Raw genomic sequence first — 23,646 nt, forward strand, 5'->3', positions numbered from 1 at the left:
GATTTTTACAGCGGTATATGTGTAGTTATGGGGCTTCCCAGGTGGCGCTAGTGGTAAAGACTCTGCCTGCCAATGCAGAAGACAGAAGAGACTCAAGTTCAATCCCTGGGTCAGGAAGATCCCCTAGAGGAGGGTGTGGCAACCCACTCCAGTATTCTTAGAGCTTGGAGAATCCCATGGACAGAGGAGTCTGGAGGGCTATGTTCATAGGGTCTCAAAGAGTTGGACACAACTGAAGTGACCTAGCATGCATGTGTAATTATGAGTGGGATACGTGTATGTTAATGGCTTAGGTTCAAAAACATTTTACTGATAAATATGAGATCAAAAAAGCCTGCAGACCACTGCTTTATGGCATCTAAGTATCTAAGTTTTCTACTTAGTAAACCAAACAGCAAAAAAAAAAGAAAGAAAGAAAAAAAAATACGTTAGAGGGAAAAAAACTTAGAAAAGGAAGGTTCTAATTAGGAAAAGTGATTTTTATTTTAGGTAACTTCTTTCTTATCTTTTGTGTTTTAAAGAAGGCCTGTATCACCTGGCTTCACTAGACATTCTTAATGAAATGGTTAATAGTTTTTTTTTTAAAGCATAATGAAGCCTTCATAGTTCCATGATATGTATACAATTTGAAAGCACTTTGCCTGAGAAAGGTAGATAAAGCTAAAATGACTAGAGAACGACTCTCAGATTTAGGGTCCAGAATGACACATACAGATCTCTGTGTTTCATCTCTAGATGAAACACATCTAGAAGTTTCATCTAGTAGTCTTCTATACCAACCTCTCAGATACAATTTCTCCTAAAGTCACACAGTGGCGTGCTACTGCCTTGGTGAGATAAAGGGTGATACAATGCAACTCTGTTTTGTTATTGTTGAGGTGTTAAAGCTACTTGAGCAATTCATGTTTGACACTTTAGTCAGCATTGTTATCACGCAGCCCGCAGATCATGGTTCAGTCATTCCTGGCATCTGGGCTCTCTCTGTTTCTAAGCAGATAAAACTACAGTAGTCATTACTTTATTGTTACTGCATTAGCAAATGGTACGTCTTTCATTTCTCCTAAGTGAAAACTGACCTACACTTTCCTTTTTGAGAAACGCTGTGACAAAGAAAATGTGACCAGTCCTTTGGCACTGAATGTAGAGGCAACGTGAGACCTGAGCACTTGTTCTACCGGGTTGGGTAAGTGACTCTGACTTCTGAGCATCCCAAGTATCTTTTGCACACCCACTTCTGGCAGGAGGGGACATCAGAGAAGTGTCAGGGTTTCAGGACTCTGAGCATTTATCCCCTCGGGCGCTCATTTCCTTTTGGGGATCACAAAGGACAAAACCCACACAGAGCAACACTGTATGTCATTTAAACCTCTTTTACAAATTTAAGTTTCAGTTTCTGAGAAAGAAAAGAAACTATTTGAACTGCCCTAAGAAATAAAGGATATACTTAAACAGCCCCCATACTCATACACAATTATGCATATAAGATCTAAACTGCCATATTTTACATTATTATATATAAAGATCTATTAAGACAGATCTTCTATCTCAATCTAGGGGGAAAAAAAGTGACATATTTGATCAAATTAAAAATTTAGGAGCAAGTTCTACTGTTTTAGGTCATCTGCTTCTGAGGGAAAGAGGTCTTTCTTTCCAGGTCCTGATTTTTCATACTGTGCTGTGTCGTGACCTACACTTGACTTACAGGAAATAATAAGGGGGAAGGACATAGTGTTTAGCCTTCTGTGGACAGACAAGTATACACTGGTAGTTTAATTTCATGACCTCACCCATGTAACTAAAGCTATTTTTACTTGGGGTTGTTATTATGAAATGATTATCATATAAAACATACTAAAAATATATTTACTGACTTGCAAAAGAAAATGCAAGCAAAGAATTAGCAGATACTGTACCAGTTTTTTTTTAAACCCCCATACTTCTCTTAGTAAAACTTCATAGTTTTCGTTGTTTAAAAAGATCAAACTGAAAAAAAAGGTCAAACTTAGAAAGATGGATTAAACATGCTAGTGGTTATTTCTTGCAGGTGAACTGTCAACATGTCAATAATTTAAAAATTTATTCCTTTCATAAAAAGCCTAACTAGAAACTAAAAGCACAAGAGAAGTTTTCTTCAACTTCAGGAGAACAACATGTGCATTCTAGTTACTGCTACAATACATTAATGAATACAAGCTGAAAAAAGCAGAAGGAAGTACTCTCCCAACTTAATGCGTTCGATTCTGTGCATTGAGCTTTCCTGAATATATTATGGCAATGGCCACTGAGTGTGGAATCTGGCCACTCCTCTAGGGTTATCTTTCTCCCAGTTAGAAAAATGGTCCGATTGTTTACAAACAAAAGAGCTCTCCCCCCTTACCTTTTTATAATTCCCCTCCATATCCAATAGGGATTCTTGACTGATGATGTCATCCATTCCATCACTGTCCAAATTCATCCTTTTAACTCTTTACAATTTCACTTAAGAAATAAGATCCCATGAATCCTGATAGGCTGATGTGCTGTTGCCCAGGACCCTGGTTCCCGCTCATGCTGACATGGAGAGCCAGCTAAGAGTCTGTGTCCGGCTGTGTGTGACCTTGCCCCCTTCTGTCCCAAAGACACCGCCCCACCCGGCCCCCCCGGTCTGTTCCACGCTCCGGCACAGGGGCAGCTGCTGTTCTCTAAGGCTTACTCTGCCCTGACACTTGGCTGGTTAAGAGTCCAGCCTTTCCACATCTGCTGTCACCTTCTTCCCCTGGACGATCCTGCCTGGATGCCTCTCCCCAGCACCTTCTCTACCCCCAATCCAGGAAAAGCCAATTTAACCCCTGAACTTCCCGCTTCAGGGCTGAGTGTGGATAAGAGTTCTGGAGGAAGCCAGCAATCTTATTCTGAACTAGGGATAGAGTGTACGGGATAAAAATAGATGCAAAGCCCTGCCTCACAGACTTCACTGGCGAGTTAAAAGCTGGGTATTGCATGACAAAACCAAACAGTATAATTTAAAAGTTAACCTGTGAGACAGATGTTTGCCTTTTCCCCCTTGCCTTTTTCCTATAACCAATCATTTCTTCAAATCAAATGTGAAAGTCTCATCTTCAGGGAGAAACCCCAGCACAAGAATGAAATTCTTCTCCAACACAGAAAGGGACCCCTCTGCCCCCGGAATCGTTGCTTTGTTCTAGTAATACAGGCAGGAGAAAAAGATCCATCAACTTTTTTCTAAGAGCCGGTGGCGGGTTTTCACAAAAGAGGACGTTCCTTGCTGCTGCTCTTTTTACCCTTTTCCCATGGCTTTTGGCTTTGTTTACTGGCTTTACGTACAGAGAAGGAAAAGGCCCACAGCTGCAGGATGTTTTGATGCAAGAAGCAGACTAACAAGTGCGCACACAAACACACGCTCCTTGTTATCAAGTTACTATGGCCATAAACTAAAATATATACGCGGTATTTTTTTTGAAAGTTACTGTGTGCAGGAGAAACAGGTCAAAGAAGAGAATTCAAGGGCCAAGGCTCCATTTAGCAGCATAATCTTACAGTCTGACAGGCTTAGACAGGAAGCAGTAAATGTACCAGTCAATAGGTTTTCCAACGTGAATTCTTGAATTGACCAGCTTCAATGCTGTTAAGAACAGAGTTCTAGGGCAAAATGCTCTTCAAGCCAGCTCTTGACATCTGCACCTCTGCTGACGTGCTCACATCACTTTAGTATTTTCTCTCCACAAATTAAAAAAATAAAATCAATTTGTGGAAGACTTGTAGGATAAAGTTGTCTTAACGTGGTTTTCTGTAGCACTCTTTCCATAAAGCAAATATTTTCCTCTACAGCCCCTAACTCAAATCCAAACCCCTGCTTAACTCTACCCTCACCCCTACCCCAGGCCCTGAGACTGTCTTGTGCCTTTGTCAGACAGTTTGATGGAGTTGTGTCTCCCAAGCCACACCTGTCTTTGGGCAGGCCTTCTCCTAGCAGAGATCTCCCATCTGACTCTCCTCCAGACCCCAGGACCCTTGCTCTGGACAGAGGTCCCATCACCTGCATGCAAGAAGCCCAGTACACCCTCCAGGCCTGAGAGGTCATGCTGGTCACTGCATGCTGCCATACGCTGGGTGTTCCCAAAGCCAAGAATTCTCCAGAGGTAAGGCTTTGGGGTTAAAATAAAGGATGCTCGACTTTGAAGGACCTCTGCATACTAAACTCTGCCGAAGGAGGCTAGTTAAAATGAAGCAAGCACGCATCTTATTACATGACATATATCAACATGCTTCCCAGATGGCACTAGTGCTAAAGAATCCGCTTGCCAATATAGGAGACGTAAAGGATGTGGATTCGATCCCTGGGTTGGGGAGACCCCCAGAGAAGGGAATGGCTACCCACTCTAGTATTCTTGCCTGGAGAATCCCATGGACAGCGGAGCCTGGTGGGCTACAGTCCAGGGAGCTGCAAAGAGTCAGACACGACTGAAGCGACTTAGCACACACGGCATACCCTTTATTGGGGGTTGCTATAGGCTAGGTACTTTACAGGTGCCTCTTACATTTGTCTTCAGTCCTCACAGGAACCCTCTGAGGTGGATATTATCATCAAACTGCATTTCACAGTGGAGTGAGAAATCAGTGAGGCTAGGGAATTGCCCCAGAGTGGCAACTTGCTCACGGTCAGGCCAGAATTTGAAGCACAGAATTTGCTTCTGTGGCCCATATTCTACATGGGTGTGGAGACTGCCTCCTACTGTCTGCCCCTCTAAGAAACAACTGTACCCAACAATAATCAAATGTAGCTTTTAAAAATGGTATCACATGCTGCCACAATTTTCTAAATCACATATCTGTAACATTCAGCATGTGTCACTGCTGTCCCCTGATGATCAGACCTCAAGGAATGAAATAAAAACTCCTTCATCAATAGTTGTGACTTAACACACTGTACAGTGAACTTTGCTTTCAGGTTTACCCTGCTGCTTTTAGACTGATAATGGTTTTTCTCTAAAACCGTTACAGTTTCAAGCCTTTCTCTAAGAGGGCAGAGATTTGTGTTATTCATCTTGTTTTCCCCACAGCATCTAGACACCACCTCCCACATGTTAAGTGGACGATGAATATGTTGAATAGATACATGCACAGAGGAGAAAGGTTTGGGCTGCTTACAATGTTTCCTTGGAATGCTGCCCATGGAAGGAAATATTAATAGTTTATATGAGTGCTTTTCAACCGAAATCTTTTTTGGAAACCACATACATTTAAGAGGTAAGTAAACATGGGTCTGCTCAGGTTGAAGGAGAGGGCCTACCATGAATTTCAGTGATTTCAGCCTCTTACCTAGGTTAGCATCTAGCCCATTTAGCTATCTATAATCAGGAGCTAACATGCGAGCGATTATAAAAATTTATTATGTATTTGGCTGTGCCATGCAGCTTGTGGGATCTTAGTTCCCTGACCAGGGATTGAACCCAGGCCATGGCAGTGAAAGTGCTGAGTCCTAACCACTGGACCACCAGGGAATTCCCAATAAAAATTTAGATATTACAAGACTTAGTAAAGTACATAAAACTATACATCTAATTATTATCTTTTGACTTTAATTTTAACAAGCATGCACACATGTTAAGTTGTTTCAGTCATGTTTGACTCTATGACTCCATAGACTGTAGCTGGCTAGGCTCCTCTCTTCATAGGATTCTCCAGGCAAGAATACTGGAGTGGGTTGCCATGCCCTTCTTCAGGTTTTAACAAGGTGGCCTTAAATATACAGATAAAAGGACTGAACTTTCAATATTAACTATGTATATGTATAAACATATTCAAATTAATTTATATGCACCAATAATATATTGACCACATACATATATATGTGTGCGTGTATATATATATATATATATATATATGCATATTTATCTATAATAGATTGCCTTTTGGAGAAGGGCATCTCAAAATCCAAGATGGAAATTTCCCAGCTGTACAACAGGAACAAGGGTTAGTCCCAAGAAAGTAATAAAAACCATTCTCCTCCTCTACTCCCTATATCTTTTCTTGGCAAAAGTGATCCTCTACTAAGTTCTATGTAGAGACAAGTGATAAAACACCTTCTTTTAAAAGCTGGTCTCCAGTGGTGATGAATGTATTTTGCGCCCTCCCTAAGTGAGTGCTCGGGACATAGGCTTGTAGCCTAGACCCTTTCCAGAAGGAGCTGTATCATTACTATCTGGATGGTTTGTGCCAGCTTAAAATATATCCTATCTTCCTGTCACAAGGACTGATCTTTGGTGCTTTCTAGAGCGTTGCTCTGTGTCCTCCAGCCACAGCATCTACATCACCTGGGAGTGGACAGGAAATGCCAACTCTCAGTTCCCACCCCAGACCTACTGAATCAAAACCTGCAGTCTTACAAGAGCTCTAAGATTTCTGAGTGCACTTTACATTTCAGAAGCACAGCTCGAGACCTTGAAAAAATTCAGTATAAGCCATTATCTTATTTTTGATCATATTTCTAGGCTTGGTGGTAAGACCCTGACTTTACATGCTTGGGATCAACACTGTAATTAATTTCACTTCCAACAGGTTCAAACGAATACAGGAAATGAAAAAGCAAAACACCACCTTAGAACACTGGAGCTGAACTTAATGTTTGGTGGTTTTGTAGCAGCCGTGCACAAACAAGAGGAGAACAGTCAGTCATGTCCTTACAGAGAACTTTTCCTGGTTTCTTCTTTACCAGGCTTCCCTGGTGGCTCAGGCAGTAAAGAACCTGCCTGCCATGCAGGAGACCTGGCTTCGATCCCTGGGTCAGGAAGTTATCCTGGAGAAGGGAATGGCTACCCACTCCAGTGTTCTTGCCTGGTGAATCCCATGAATAGAGGAGCCTGGACATGACTGGGTGACTGAATCTTTCATTTCCTCTACCGCTGCCCTCTCTAAAATGAACTCTGCCTGCAAAACATGGGGCCAGATACTAATGCTTCCTCTTAGAAAATGTACACAGAGCCACTTACAATCCCTGAGGTTGAAAGGGCCTCTGCTCACCCCCTCTGCCCTGAAATTCAGGACCAGAATGGAGAGCTTCAGTTTCCTGTCAAGCCATAATTTGAACTGTGAGGCGCATTGGTCACGTGAGCTAATGCTTTTAAATGATCATTATCGGCCACTGGTGGAAATTATTGACTCTGAGAACACAGACCGCATTACTGGGAAATCACTTATGCACTGTCAAAAGATCTTCCTATTCTTATTAATGGAAACTCTTAGTTCATCCTGATTAACCCTTTAGCTTCCCACCGCCTCTCCTTCAGCCTTAGCCTCCAAATTCCATGTGCTACACAAACCGACACTGATTTATAATCTCTTTTAAAATTATTTTTTTCTTCTGTGCAGTATTCATCTAAATTTGCTTTGCTTTTCAATTAAGGTATTCTGATAGCTAGATAAACCGTGAAAATCTGTATATTGTTTTGCAGAGGACGTTTCATTGTAGATTTAAAAAGTTAAACTAATGGCATTGGGAGTGTGCAGTGGAGGAGGTTAAAGCATTGGAAGGAGACAGAGTGTCAATTGTTTATTCGTATCAGAAAAACTGAGGACCACAGGCGTCAAGCTTTCCGCCCATCTGAAGACCTGAGTACGAGAAACGCCAACTGTGGTCACTGGCTGACGATGCCGCGCTTCAGAGGGGGACCATTGTTAACGCCCTCGTTATGTTTCTCTGTGCTCTTAGCATTCTTTCCCCCTTAATGGCTCTCCTACGCTGATTGTCACTAGGCCTTTGGATGACTGTTTTCTTCTGAACTCGAGCAATTTTGTCAAAGTACTTTCTATTTCAGGAAGCTTGGTAATTTCTGATGCTTCCACATAGTGCTCAGGGGAATACTAAGTACACCAAGATCTCACATTTTCCCTTGGTACGGAGAATATAAATAAATAATAGAATACGATACTATTAATCTTGAGCTTCTGCATGTAAAGTCTTAGTTACCCAAGACTGTGCGTGTGTGCGTGTGCGTGCATGCACGTGTGTGTGTGTGTGAAGGTGAGGTCTCTGCTCTTCATGCAAGCACTGACATGTATCATCGCAATGTGCCCACTTCCTTCCAATCCCCACCACCACTCTCTTTCCAAGAGAAAATACTAGACTTTTGGCTTAAAATATGCATTGCACATTTATTTCTTAAAATCACTTGATGTCTAAATCATGATGTTTGAGGCTCTCAGTGCTACTTTAAATAGGAATGATGTGCTTGTACTAAATTTCTATTTCAGATCAGGCCCACACTGAAACCCTGTTAAAATGATTTTTTCCCTCCCATCTGGGTACTTATCACTGTGCTCCTTTTGTGGTAAAACATACACATTTTATTTTCAGATATACAGCCTAAAAACAAGTGCAGATGAATTTGTATCCAGAACTATTTTCTTAATTTTTAAGGTGATAGACATGTTATTCCCTCCTCAGACAAACACACTGTATCTCAACAAGGCAAAATACAACTATACCCCCAACCAGGCAAAACAATGAAGACAACGTATTCTTCAACACTCCAGGGAAAAAAATTCTCCAATCAAATAAAAATCTATACAACAAGACATAAAAATAACTTCATTGAACTTTTATTTTACTCATTTATTTTTCATTGAACTTATATTTTAAAAGCCTGTATCAAATAGTGCACTAAATGCTTTGAAATTCCCCTATTAGGTCAGTATATTTTTTTTCCCTGCTGTGGATGAAACTAGGCTTAAATTGAGTGGAATCTTAGATGAAGTCAAATTTGATACCTTGTTTTCTCATTCACACGAAGAGGGGACTGGAAAATGAGCCCTCTCTTGGCCTGGTGTCAATGGGGACAGGACTATATTTCCTTTCTTTTGTTAACCAGTAAATAACCCACTAGAGAGACTTCCTTGGCAGTCCCGTGGCTAAAACTCTACACTTCCAATGCAGGGGCTGAGGTTTCCATCCTTAGTCAAGTAACCAAGATCCCACATACCATGCATGGAGGCAAAAACAAAACAAAACAAAACAACCCACTAGAATCTGGGCACGAAGGTCTGTTTACTCCTTTCTCCCAGCAAGAGCTTTTTAAGATATCTTGATGTACTACTTAAATTGATATACTCCCTAGTTTTATCATTTGAGACCAATATAGGACACCTTTCATTCTAGGTGATGGGTACAATACTTCAATTGGGCTGAAACACTTTGCCCAAGGAATATTTGGTGTTTCAGGAGGCAGTAAAATTACCCCTCTATATGGTAAGGAGATTTACGAAAACTGCAAAATTCAGTATGTTAAGAAAGGTGTCTTGAGGATGACTACTAGCTTCCACTGACCATGGGTGTTTTGAAGAAGTGCCTGGGGACAGACCATGAGGCTCACCTTGGGGAACCTCTCTTGGTGAAGGAGAAGTAGGTGTGGTGGTATACTCTTGATGACTGTCTCTGGGAAGGGTGGGATGTGTGTCTCTTTCATTTTGTTCCTTGCACCATGTCCCTCATCTCAGCACATGGGATGGCAACTGGGCAAGAGGCTCATAAGCCACATACAAGGAGTAGAAATTTTCATACTTCCCATATTTTCTTTAGGATAAATTTCCAACTTCTTTGCATGGCATTCAAGGCCTAACTCTGGGAACTTCCCTGGTGGTCCAGTGGCTAAGACTGATCTCCCAATGCAGGGGGATCACCTTCACCCACTCCCAGTTGCAATGCACAGATCTGAGCTTCTCTCTGGTATTACGAAGCAAAACCCTCATCCTGGGGACTCAGAACAGGACCAACTGCAGAAAATCCAATCAGTCCAACACACATTTATGGAACACACAATCTGTGTATAGGGCAGGAAATGAAAATCAGGCATTTGTCCTCAAGGAGCCTGTTGTCTAATCGGGGAGGCAGACTTATATGTCACTAGCTGTAAATGGATTCTTACAGAGGTAAAAACAAGATGCACTGAGGAGGAGAAAGTTTCCTGATGGAAGTGACACGAGCCTCAGAGTGCATCAGCTTGCAACAGGCATAAGCAGGTGTAGGGGTGGCAGGGATTCCAGGCTGAGGCAGCGCAGCAAAGAAAAAGGATTGACGGCTGTGTGGGGGCAGGAGGACAAGGTGGGGAGGGAGGCGTGTTTCTTTCCAGGGTTCAGATCATGGCCTTTTAAAAAAAAATAATACATATATTTTTAGTGTTTATTTCTTTATTTGGCTGTGCTGGGTCTTAGTTATGACACAATGGATCTTCAATTTTCATTGTGGCATGCAAGATCTTTAGTGTTGGCATGTGAATTCTTAGTTTTGGCACGTGGGATCTAGTCCCCAGGGATCAAACCCAGGCCCCCTGCATTGGGAACATGGAGTCTTAGCCATTGGACCATCAGGGAAGTCCCCATGATTAGGCCTTAAATGCCATGCAAAAGTTTATCCTAAAGAAAATGGGGAAGTATGAAAATTTCCACTCTGCTTTTTCAAGATCAGGAGTGCATTTGAAGGAAGAGTCTCTTTATGCTCCCAAGGGAGGAAAAAGATGAGAGTCATTTACATACCATTTCACTTTTTTCCTCTTTCATTTCTACTGGAGCTGAGACCATGAGGGTATGGTTTATATCTGGAGTGGTCATAAAGGAATTTAAGCAACGGAAAGAAAGGGATAAAAGTGTGTCACTGGTTTTATATACACATTAATCCCCATAACTGACTGCAGGGAAAGAGGAGAAAATCTTTGGGAGTTTTTAAGCAAAATGGACCCTTTGACCTAAGCTTGTGCTTTCAAGTTAACAGTATTTTGACGCTTTCTATCTGAGATCGTGTAGAGGAATCTGGTCTCTTAAAGGCTGCCAGGCCTGAAGCTGTGGGCAAGGCTCTTTCCTGAAGAGATTGGCTTCCTCCCAAGACTGGAAAATGGAGGTCGATAGCTCTATCTTTTAACACGGCTACAACTGAAAATGACAAGACATGCCTCAGTAACCTCTGTGCTAATGTAAATCCTGCAAGGGAGAAAAGTATACAAAGATGTCGACAACCTGAGAAACTTTAAAAATAAAACAACCATGAAAAATTCTGCCTGAGAATTTCTCTCTGAACATCCTCCTACTTAGATGAATTTTTTCATAGCATGGCATATCCATCCACCTCCAACAGGGGGTTCAAGCAGTGAAACTCTTTTTCAAAACAATCATCTATTAGGAAAAGTAATACCTGAGAATCAGTTATACTCTCTATATTAGCAATAAATAATTGGGAAGTGAAGCAATGCATGGTTTCCTGGGGCTGCTTTATAATCTCCACTGAGCCCTTTACGTAAACATTGGGAGAAAGTGGCTCTTAATTCATGGTAACTGACTTGTTGATGCAGAAAGGTGGCCTCTGGCAGGGACCTCCCAACTATCATGCCAGGATGTTAACAAGAAAAAATACCATTTCACAGATGAGAAAAGTAACAAAAAATAAAGGGATAATCTGATCCTAAGACACTGAAATCAGGGCATGTTGACGGCAGGGAGCTGGAATAGGAATAGGATTGAAAATCATCCCAATGTCCATCAAAGTGTAAGAAACCACAATGCTATAGAGTGTTTACAGTGCCTTTTTTCTTACTCAATTTTACATACAATAGTCACATGCATCCATATTATTTGAGAGCGTGTTCTTAGCACTGAGAGAGCAGATGGACACAAACCTAAAAATCCTTGTCCCCGTGGAGCTTCTGTGGAGTAAGGAAGACAGAAAATAGACAAAAATGTAGTCTGATGGGCTTCCCAGGTGGCAGAGTGGTAAAGAATCCATCTGCCAACGCACGAGATGTGGATTCAATTCCTGGGTCGGAAAGATCCCCTTGAGGAGGAAATGGGAACCCATTCCAGTATTCTCACCTGGAGAATCTCATGGACAGAGGAGCTTGGCGGGTTATAGTCCATAGGATCGCAAAGAGTCAGACATGACTGAGCGACTGAACACAGCACAGCACATGTAGTCTGATGGATGGTGATGAACGCCAAATAAGAAAGTAAAGTGTAATAGCAAGATTGGATAGAGTTGGGGAATTGGAAGTTGACACAGAAAGTCCAGAGGAGGCCTTCACAAGAAGGTGACAAGTGAGAGTAAGCTGTGGGGGTCACCAACAGGAGCAATACCTGATGCCAGGGTGAAATCTGAATTTCAGGTAGAAGTGAACAATTTTTTAGTATAAACATGCCCCAAACAGGGCAGATTGCTTGCTAAACCTGCAACCACCTGGGCTCCCTGGAGGGAAGCACATACCAGGCAGGAGGGACAGCACATGCAGGAAGCATGAGAAGAGGGGGTGAAGGGGCGGAGGGGGTGGGAGAGGAGTCTGAGAGGAATCAGGGGTGAGGTGATGTAAGACCCTGGGGGCCCCTGGTGGGATGTGGGCTTTTATGCCGAGGAGGAGAATTATGAGATGGGTGGCAGGCTCTGATTTAGGTCTTAAGAGAGCATTTGGGTTCTGCGTTGAACACAGACCACAGAACAGGGGCAAGGGCAGGAGTAGTCTGGAGACTGCTACTGCTCGAAGATGATGATGATGATGACAAAGGTAATAGCAACACACACCCAGACACGCGCACCGAATTATCCAAATGAGTCTGAGGGGAATGGCCTCCGAAGCCCCATGCAGGGTTTCTCCATTCAGAGACCGTGGTATACAGGACTTCCTGACAGTCCAGTGGTTAAGACTCTGCTTCCACTGAAGAGGGTGTGGGTTCCATCCCTGGTCAGGAAATGACCATATGCCAAAAAAAAAAAAGAAAAGAAAAGGGAGGGGAAATATATATACCTATGGCTGATTCATGTTGATGTTTGGCAGAAAACAACAAAATACTGTAAAGCAATTATCCTTCAATTAAAAAAAAAACAAATAAAATCAGATAAAAAAAAAAGAAACTATGGTATACATTATGGATGAAAGGAATCAGTCCTACAAATAAATTCCTTCTACTCACTAAGATGCTAATCTAGGGACTTTGTTTTAACTACTCTATTATCATCCTTAAGAATAGATAAATCAATAAGCAAGCCTTCATCAGAAAAGGGGACATTTCTAAAAAACATCATTGTTGATATTACCAGTGACCATGATAACATCTAGAACTTAGAGAAACTGCCCTTTCAGAATCTGTGATGTTAGGTGGGTTCTAAAACTAAGGTTTCCAAGTAGGATTGAGACATGGCTTCATGGCTAATATTTCTTTATTTGCTGAGTTATGAACAGAGGGAGAGCATTTCAAAAGGACAGACACATAAAGTTCTATAAAACCCCATGGAGATGTAGAATCTATTGCCTATTATCACCTGCCTATTGGACATAATTTTATTCTAAAAATAAGCAATAAGTACTTCAAAAACTATTGAACACACAATCAGTGTTATATGTTGTAGTTCATATAAAAGAAAATCAATTTGTTTTCCTCTGGAAGCAGAAGGCTAAACAACCCCTCCCCTCCTGATGGCACTGCTGATATTTGACCAATCTGTGACTTATAAAACCAGTGACTCCATGTTCAACCAAATGAAAAGATATAGGGAATAATCTTGTAGCATCTTGCCTTCAAAAAATTACATTACATAGCTTCTCTAAAAAGTGAGCAGAAAAATAATTTTAATTATTACAGTAATTTAATCACCTGGAGCCATGCCATAAGTAGCTTAGTCTCTCCATAAAAGTCGACACTCTCCACTCCCCCACTGTATTGTGTGTAAGTTTTGTTGTTTCCTCAGCATCATGACCCTTTTCTCAGGCATGGTAAGAACTATGAAGCATAAATCTTGTTATCTAGGATCTATGGACCTAAATGGACTACAAAATGAAAATACTATAAGACAAGCCCACAATTACAAAATTCCAATTATTAAGCAGAGAAAAAAGTGCATAAACATATTTTCTAGGCATACACTGCTTAGCTGGGAAACGACTGCTTTGAGTCTTGTGAGATGTACTATTCTGCCTGCATACATTCACTACTGTGAAATCCGACCTTCTGAGAAACACCTGCTGGTCTCAGGTATCTTACCTCACACAAGGAAGAGGCATTGTTAAATTAGAGAAATGGTCCCTTGGAGCTTCTAAACTCGGTCAGTTGAGTGATACCCTGATATTAACTATCCATGACTTGGACTAGCCGTGCTTACTGCTGCAGAGAAATTACTCTGAGAACCTTCTCGTTGTCTGTTTACAAGGAGGATATTTTCAGTGTTGCTTCCACAGTTCTAGTCACACTCTAGAACTGGTCTTTTGAGATCCTCTAAGTGCTTACTTCAAAACTCCAGACAGAAAATTAAGGACAGAGATGAGTACATGCTACTAAAAATTCCTATTTGGAGTTTTTTACGCATGTTGGTACCTTAATTCTTATTTACTAGTCATTTAAAACAACATACTAGTAAAAATAAGTTTGGAGAGACAAGTGCAACTTTAAATATCAAGTGCATACCAGCTGGTGTTTGAAAATTTCTCAGATCATCAATTATTACTTCTGATTAATATAATTTCCTTCAAGACAATCCTAAAAACTGGATGTGAAGCAACTTGTCTCCTATGCAATGAGCAAAAATATTTTTCCCTTTTATCTATGTGAAATTCCACCCAGATTTATCTTTTCCAAAGCCCCTTAAATTCAAAGTTTAACGCGATTTCTCTTATTTTGCAGAGACATACAGAATGTGCAAAACACAGATCACCTCAGCGGATTTCACATATGCTTTAAAGGCCAAGAAGCAGAGTTTTCTGCCCCATTACTCTCCAGAAAATCTAATTACAATTCAGATACTGTATGTGATGGAGGCCAGGAGTGTAGGATGGCAAAATCCCGTGAAAACCCGGAAAGAGGCAACCTGCTGCTCTGGACGAGGAAGGCCTCCTCTCCCAAAGGATGCCGGCCTCACGATCAGGCTTTAAATCTTACCTGATACGAACAGTTCTCCTGATGTACCATCTCAGTGCATCCTAGGGAGCAGACCCCAAAGCAGGACTGCTCAGCGAGGCTGCGGAGGGAAAGCGCGGAGCATCCACTGGCTGAGAGAACGCCCTGGGAAGGCAGGGGCTCCCCGCAGATTAAAATGGATGCTGTTTCGCTGATCAACCTGCGCAGTGGCACTGCCTGCGCTGGGAAGCGCGCAGCGAGCCGAGCTGCTCTCCTCGGAAACCAGCAGTAAGGCTTACAAACATGGAGCTAGGACCGGGCTGGGGGAGGGGGCGCGCTCATCACTGGCACAATCAGCCAATTATATTATCGGCACAAAGAAAAGGATCAGTCTGGGGCTGGTGTGACCTTCTGGTGCTTTATGAAGGCAGTTAACTGATGTGGAAACATTCTAGTCCTCATTAAAGGGGAAAAAGGCCAGCGAGGGAGAGGGAGAGAGGCAGACACAAATCAATGTTGCAGTTGAACATTTCTAACCTCCGGCTTCATCCTTCCTGCCCACTGATGTTGCTTGCCTGGTGCTTGTGAAACGAGAGCCCATAAGGACCATTTCAGAACTTTGAACAGGCGAAAGGGGAAAACAATCCATTCTGAATTTTGATACCGAAGGGGTGTTCTCTGTGTTGAGTGTTTGAAGTGTTTGTCAACTTTATAGCTAAAATGAGGACCTTCATTCTTTTTAAAAATATTATTTTGGAATTCTTTTGATTTTCTACTCATTTTTGGTTCTTATCTGCTTTTTAAGTCAAACAGAAGAAGATGAAATAATTATTCCCATAACTTTTTAGGGAGAGGGCTTAGTAAAGTAGTAAAGTCAGTATAATTCATTTCATGAAAATGAAACTAAAGTGCAAGTTTTTTTAAAAGGTCATATATATATATATATATATATATATAAACCCAGTGCTATGACTTGAATATATAGACGCCCTGTATATATACAGCAATATGATCCTAGAAACAGACCATTCCATGTAAGTGACCATAATAGAAAGGATTCTGGACTTCCAGATAGTAATCAAAGGACACACAAGTTGGACCATACATGTCTCTGGTAAAAAGAGGAGCCAGTTTTTGACTTCTTCAGGGCCGTTGTTGGATTTCAGTTTATAAGGAGGAACAACTAGGCCTATAAATTCTTGAAGCTTTAATGATAGAAAATTAAAAAAATAAACACAATGAAATTTCCCTATCTATATTTCTCAGTTGCTACAGGCAACTCATTTTGTTCTTTCTTAATAAAAACAAGTGGTTCTCAAAATGATGCTCAAACAAATGGAACCCAGTAAAATCTTGACTGAATTTAAACCAAGTTTAAAAACATTCTTAAGCTATTTTGCTATATCTATATCTATCTTCTTCAATACTCTTTTTAATAACTGCAACGTGTTCATTATGCTATTAATAAGAAAAACAAGTGCTGTTGCCTGATGAGTGGGATCAACACATTTGACAAGTTTTCATATCAAACTCAATCTTAGAGAGTGCCGAGAGTTTGTGTTAAGGATATTTGGCGAAATATTTTTAATCTTATAACTTAACAACATCTCTGTTGCTTGGAAAGAGAAAAACCTATTTTTCTGAATGTTCTTAATTTTCATGACTTGAGATTCTGACAGGAGAGAAGTTGGCTGAGTTCAATTCCAGAGACACATTCACAAGCCTGGCTTCAGCTTCCTGGTTAAGACAGTGGAAAGGCGACAGGAAAGACCCAGCTGGTGATCTCACAGGCTGCCATTTCCGCATAGGCTCGATGGGTTCCAAGGAAAAAGCACTCTGGACACAAAACCTGCCAAACTTGAGGGCCTGGAATCTAGGGGATAGCCAGGCCACTAACATGTACAAGACTTCTTAGGCCAGCTTGTTGGCAGGTGGTCCAATGAGAGCCTGATGAACGAAGCAGACAGCTGAGCTAGATGATGAGTCTTCTTAAACAGAAAAGAGGACAGCAAGTCTTCAACGAAAGCAAACAACAGGCAACATATCTCCATCCTAAATTTCATTCCTCCCTCTTGAGCAATCCATATACGACAGAGACAGAGGCTGCTTTGTGGAGTGCCTTGCTATACAACTGCACAGATGAAGGCTGTGGAATCTGAAGTATGTGCAAGGAAAAGTAAGCCAAAGTTCCTTTGCAAGGTAGCAAATAAGATGAAATGGAAATCTTATGCCTGATATAGGAGGCACAGTCGCAACTTTTCCAAGACAGAACAGCTTTACTCCAAAGGCTGCTAAAACTTTAGTCAGGTTACTGTTTTGACAATCTAGGACCCTAAGACTCAGGAACATGCTTTCAAGCTATACAAGGCCTAAAAAGTTGCTTTCTGGACTCTGTTCTCTTCTGAAAACTGAGAGCTTCAGGATATATTACATAAACTTCTAAAGACATTTATCATGTGTTGTTTAAAAAAAAAAAAAAAGCCTAAACATGATCCCACTCTTCACAGTTGCTGTTCCATAAATAATGGAAGTGACTCAGAGGTGGCTATGGGGAGAACAGATTTCTGACAATTGTCTCCCAAATCCTGTCAAAAAGCCCTCTCAAGAGGTATAAACAAGATTTAAAAAAAAGGAATATATCAAGCAAGCTTCCTTCTATAGTCATTCACTGGAAAGGACTTTGTGTTACAATTTAAATTATGATTTGCTAGTACAAAAAAACTAAACAGAAATCAGCTGTTCCAAGACCACATAAGCTAGAATAACTTACCAAGATACAGTAACATTTATTATTTTTTGACTAAAAAATATTGATGAACTGTTTAATATACTTCTGTATGTAGCATAGAGATGCTTTTTGTTTTCTTCTCAGGTCTTCGCAACTTTTCTTCCCATAGAAAGTACTGGGTTTCAGATTTAGATTTTTGGACTAAAAAATATTGATGAACTGTTTAATATACTTCTGTATGTAGCATAGAGATGCTTTTTGTTTTCTTCTCAGGTCTTCACAACTTTTCTTCCCATAGAAAGTATTGGGTTTCAGATTTAGCTGGGGACTTAAGAGATAAACTGTTATTTTCCAGATATGGACACTGAGGCCTAAGAGAGTGGTGACATGCCCAAGAACATAAATCTTCCAGCAACGGCAATAAGAAGAAAAAAAATCCTCCAGATTTTCTTGTGATTGAGTTCATATAAAAAATGCTAAATGAAGGCCACAGGACTTGAAGAAATAAACCCCTTTTGACTGAACTAATGTAGGCTGGCCTTGAAATCAAAATCTATGGTAAGGTAAGAGAGAGGCAGCAGAGTGGTTCGACCTAAAACTGAATTCAAGGTATGTTTTAAAAGGAGAAAAATTAGACTACTGCCTCATTAAGCCATTTTTCCTGTTTCTTCCACCAAGCAAACTATTATGTCTTTAAATCCTGAAAAGTACTTTTTCATTTGTGGCAATTAACAGCAACAGAATGAAGATGACCGACAGACACAGGAAAAATGGTCATCGTCACTAATCATCAGGGGTATACATATCAAAACCATAATGAAATATCACTTCACGTCCATCAGAATGGCTGTCATCAAAAAGACAACAAATAACAAATGTTGCAGAGGATGTGTAGAAAAGGGAACCCTTGTATACTATTGGAATGTAAATTGTAGCAGCCAGTATGAAAAAGAGTATGGACAGTTTTCAAAAAAAATTAAAAATAGAACTGCCATGTGCTGTGCTCAGTCACTCAGCCATGTCCAACTCTTTGCAACCTGCCAGGCTCCTCTGTCCATGGGGATTCTCCAGGCAAGAGTACTGGAGTGGGTTGCCATGCCCTTCTCCAGGGGATCTTCCCAACCCAGGGATTGAATTTAGGTCTCCCACATTGCAGGTGGATTCTTTACTATCTGAGCCACCTGGGAAGCCCATATGACCCTGCAATTCCACCTCTGGGTATGTTTCCCAAGAAAATAAAAACACTAATTCGAAAAGACATATGCACGCTTATGTTCACTGTAGTGTTATTTACAATAGCCAAGATATGGAAGCAGCCTGTGTCCGTCGATAGATGAATGGATAAAGAAGCTGTGGCATATATATATATATAACTCAGCCATAAAAAAGAAGGCAGTTTTTCCATTTGTGACAACATGGATAGATCTAGAGGGTATTATGTTCAGTGAAATAAGTCAGACAAAAACAAATCCTGTATGATTTTATTTATATGTGGAATCTAAAAAACAAAACAAAGGAACAAACAGAACTAAAGAGAAACAGACTCATAGCTACAGAGAATAAACAGGTGGTTGCCATGGAGAGGGGGTAGGGATTGAAAGAAAAAAAAAAGGTAACTATATGAAGTAATGAATGCTAATTAGCTTGATTGTGGTGATCACGTCACAATGTATGTTAATAGGAAACCATCACATTGTACACCTTAAATATATACAAATTTTGTCAATTATACCTCAAGAAAGCTGAAAAAAAGATTAAAATAAATTTTTGCAATAGGAACAGAATGACGGGGTGTTTAAGATAGTAAATATAGTAGTAAAAAGTCATATCTGCAGATCATCTGAGCATACAATTTCAAGAGTGAACTACTGGGGTCAGGGACTGACTTGGGAAAGGTATAAGAGAACTTGCTGGCACAAGCTGAATGACTTGAAAGGGCTTGGCTTACAGAGGAGTATATGTTGTCAAAACCCATTGAATAAAACATTTAAGATTTGTACATTTCATTGTATGTCAAATGTACCTCAAAAGAATAAAAATGATCTGGTTAATGATATGCAGCTGAAGTATTTAGGGGGCAGTTTAGTGATACCTTCCTTTGAAATGCATCAAATAAATGAGATGAATGAATGGAAAGATAACTGGAAAGCTGTGACAAAGCAAGTTTAGTAAAACAGTAATTGTAGAATCTGGATGGTGCATAAATGGATAGTCACCTAAAAAACTTTTCAATTTGAAAAGCTTTGTAATGAAATATTATGGAAAAAAAGGAAGGTATTGGGGGGATGGGGAAGATGAACAAGAGAGTCATTGTCTTAAGCAATAACTTTTAAGCTTTTCCTTAGGAACTTGCGGAAAGCAGGTAGACATTGTATTGGATTGGCCAAAAAAAAAAAAAAATCATTCAGGTTTTTCCGTAAGATGATACAGAAAACCTGAATGAAAAGAAAAGGAATTGTAAGGAAAATTGACCCTGTCCACATCAAGGGGAATTGGGTCCTTGGATGACTTGCCCAAAGAAGATCACAGCCAGCATCACTAATGACAATAAACCTTAGAAAATGGCTTTACAGTTTACAGAGTACTTTCCTGAACATCTTCTTTGACTCTTACAACCTTGTAGCTGAAACAAAATCCTGTTATGTGCCATGTGAGGCAGTGTTTCTGCCCCCAGGGAGTTTGGTGAGGGAAATAAGGCAGTATACAAATGACTATATACAGTGTTGAATGAGTAAAGTGCTACCAAGGAGATTTTGTTTTTTGCTCACTAGGAATTCAGAAAAGCAAGAAAACATTTAGCTAGGTTAGCTGGGAGACTGCAATAATCGTGTTCATTTGGTTTTCTACTTCTTGAGTCTATTTTTTCTATTTCTAGATTAATGTAACTTTCCTTAGAACTTAGATCATGGTTAATTAATTCAGTACTATTATCCCCAACATTTAATACTTGGCATATAATAGGCTCTCAATATTTTTAAATGAATAAATGAATGATTATGACTTTTAGAAAGTTACTTCATTGCTCTTAGCCTCAGTTTCCTCATCTATAAACTAAGGATGTTAATTCCTGGTTTATTGGGTTGATGGCATGATAAAATTAGAATAAATGTAAAACAGCTCTAAGGGGCCCTAGAAAGGAACAGAAAATAGATTTCCACCCCACCCCCACACCTCAATTAAAAGAAACAACAACAGTCCAAGGAATAAAAAGGCTGGAAGGATGGAGGTGGTAGTGGGAATGGAAAGTTGAAGACAGAGGGATGCATTTCATGAGACTGTGAAAAATACATTGACGGAACGTAGCCAGTGATCTGACCTGGAAGAGTGAACAGTTCTGAGACCACTGCTGGAGTAAACTTGGTGCTGTGAAACCAAACAGAGAAGTTAGGAGGAGGCAATGATTCTGAGGGGTTGGGTTGCAGTAGTGGTCTTTTATTTTCTACCATAAAGTTTTGAGTTGACGGGGTAGGAGGTAATGGGGGTTCAAAAGAGAAGTCAGGCCAACAGAACGTGGGGGGTCTTCTGCAGGGACAGGATAGTTGCAGAAATGGATTAGATGAAGGGAGAGATTGAAGAGAAAGGACTAATAAGAAACAGAGACATTGCTATGTTGGGCACATCAATCCCCACAGAGCTGGGGTGGGGGGGTGGGGATTAGACTTGTTAATCAGCTGACCTTGAGACAAAGAGATTACTTTGGGTCATCCAGGGCCAAGTGTTATCACAAGGGTCCTTATAAGGCAAAAAGAGGGGGCAACAGAGGAAGAACCAGAGAGATGGCAGCGTGAGGAAAACTCTGCCCAATGTTGTTGGCTGTGAAGACAGGAAGGATCCCAGTCCAAGAAGGTGGGAATCCTTTGGAAGATGGAAAAGGCAAGGAAGTGGATTTCCCCCTAGAGCCTCCAGGAGGTGACAGCCCTGCTGACATCAGTGAGAGTTCCTAGGGACTTCCAACCTCCAGAATTGTAAGATCATAAATGTATGTTTATCTATTACAATAAATAAATGTATGACAAACCTAGACAGAGTATTAAAAAGCAAGAGACATCACTTTGCTGACAAAGGTCTCTATAGTCAAAGCTGTGGTCTTTCCAGTAGTCACATACAGATGTGAGTGCTGGACCGTAAAGAAGGCTGAGTGCTGAAGAAATGATGCTTTTGAATTGTGGTGCTGGAGAAGACTCTTAAGAGTCCCTTGGACTGTAAGGAGATCCAACCAGTCCATCTTAAAGGAAATCAGTCCTGAATATTCACTGGAAGGACTGATGCTGAAGCTGAAAGTACAATACTTTGGCCACCTGATGTGAAGAACTGACTCACTGGAAAAGATCCTGATGCTGGGAAAGATTGAAGGTGGGAGGGGAGGAGAAGGGGACGACAGAGGATGACATGGTTGGATGGCATCACTGACTCGATGGACATGAGTTTGAGTCAACTCTGGGAGACAGTGAAGGACAGGGAATCCTGGCATGCTGCAGTCCATGAGGTAGAGAAGACTAGTACACAGCTTATCAACTGAACAGCAACAAATGCATGTTGACTTAAGTCACTAAGTTTGAGGTGGTCTTTTACAGCAGCAATACACAATGAACACAGTCCCCTAGGGTGAAAGCCAGCATTTAGAGGGCAAGAGGAAGGAAGGGGCATGGGGTGATAAGGTGAGGAGAAGAGGAAAACCAACACAGTGGGGGATCAAAGGGAGAGAGCTCCAGGGCTTCAAATACTGCAGGGAAGCACAACCATCAGTCGTTAAATTTGACAACTTAGAGGTCATCAGTTTCCCTTGAGAATAATTTCAATACTAGTGTGTTAGGGGTAGAAACCAAGTTACAAGCCATTAAGAAGTTGAAGAACTGAGTAGAGAGCAGTTTGTAAAGAAGGTTGTGGATAAATTAGAGCATCAGGTTGATAGCTTGAGGATACAATGGAATCAAGAGAGGTGGCTGTTGTGGTTGATCTGTAAGATAGAGGAGATCCAAATGTCTATGTGGGCATCAGGGAAGGAGCCAGGAAGAAGGGAGAAACTGATGGAAAATAACTGGAAAGACCAGATCCTGAATGAGTTAGATCAGGAGCACGTAACAGGGCTTCATTTAGCCTTGAAATTGAAGATACAGGGAATGAAATTACAAAGAAATGTTGAGTAAAGAGGAGCCTGTAGTGGAGATGTGGAAAGATGAAAGAGCACAGACTGGCATCTTGATTGGGTCCTTGACAGAAAGACCTCAAGGATGGGGAGGCTGGCTAGAATGGAATCAGAGAAGGAGGATCAGTGTGGGAAAAGCTCTTCCAAGATATCTTGTAGAAGGTGTTGCTGTATTACTTGAGAATATTCAAGAAATGCTGACTAATGCTATATAAGAACGAGAAAAACAAACGGGATAGATGAAACCTATAAGATGTGTTAAGTACAGACAATGAAGTATGTAAAGGGTTGTGAGACATAGATGAAATGTGCAGGATTTAGACAATGAGGCAGAATTCATGAGATGTGATGTATTAAAGAGTAAGTTAGTAACCTGGATGCCTTAGTAATTCAAGCTGAACACAGAAAGGGATGGAAAGACTAGAGAAGCACTTAATATTCATGACATGCTAAACAACCCCCAGGCCCTCAATATTCACTAGATTTTACACTGTTCACTGGTGACACGCATTCTGTCCCTACTTGTCTTCTGCCCAAGAAATACAATTCCACAACTGCTCATCAGGTGAGGGAGCAAGTTGCAGAGGGAGCCTGAGGGACTTGCCCCGTGTCTCTGATCAAGCAGGCTGTGTCGTTGGCAGACACTTTCTGTCCAACTGGGCCTCCTCTCTGAAAACTCAACCCTGGCTTCTGACTGTATCATCAACAAGGAAGGTGGTTGTGGCAGAAAGGTTGGATACACAAATATCACCTAATCCCAGACTCAGGCAGTGCAGTCCTTCACATTCCTGTACCATATCCTAAGTAGGATTCTGGGAGCAATTCCAGTTGGTGCAGGGGAGGGCGTTTCCCCACACCATGTCATTCTTGGATACCAACTGAGTATCCTACAAGTCAACTCAGTTCTGACACT

At 41.0% G+C, this 23,646-nt stretch overlaps 1 protein-coding gene and 1 non-coding gene across 6 annotated transcripts in view; both read right to left on the minus strand.

Annotated features, from left to right (window-relative positions):
• Nucleotides 1–23,646, minus strand: part of SCHIP1 (schwannomin interacting protein 1) — a 179,582-nt gene that overhangs the window by 47,383 nt on the left and 108,553 nt on the right. Inside the window, exon 1 of one of the 5 annotated variants that reach the window (NM_001429860.1) lies at nucleotides 14,902–15,186. The exons of 3 other annotated variants lie outside the window; for them this stretch is intronic. In NM_001429860.1, the coding sequence (NP_001416789.1) occupies nucleotides 14,902–14,931 (30 nt within the window). In that variant the 5' untranslated portion in view covers nucleotides 14,932–15,186. Of the gene's footprint in view, nucleotides 1–2,377; nucleotides 2,894–14,901; nucleotides 15,187–23,646 lie in introns of those variants that run through there. One more of the 5 variants, NM_001046412.3, reaches the window with a different exon arrangement.
• TRNAE-UUC (transfer RNA glutamic acid (anticodon UUC)) lies at nucleotides 5,430–5,501 on the minus strand. The gene has a single exon. It is a non-coding gene; the product is annotated as a tRNA-Glu (tRNA).

The sequence above is a fragment of the Bos taurus genome, chromosome 1 (genome assembly GCF_002263795.3).
Source record: "Bos taurus isolate L1 Dominette 01449 registration number 42190680 breed Hereford chromosome 1, ARS-UCD2.0, whole genome shotgun sequence".
Taxonomy (NCBI): Eukaryota; Metazoa; Chordata; class Mammalia; order Artiodactyla; family Bovidae; genus Bos; species Bos taurus.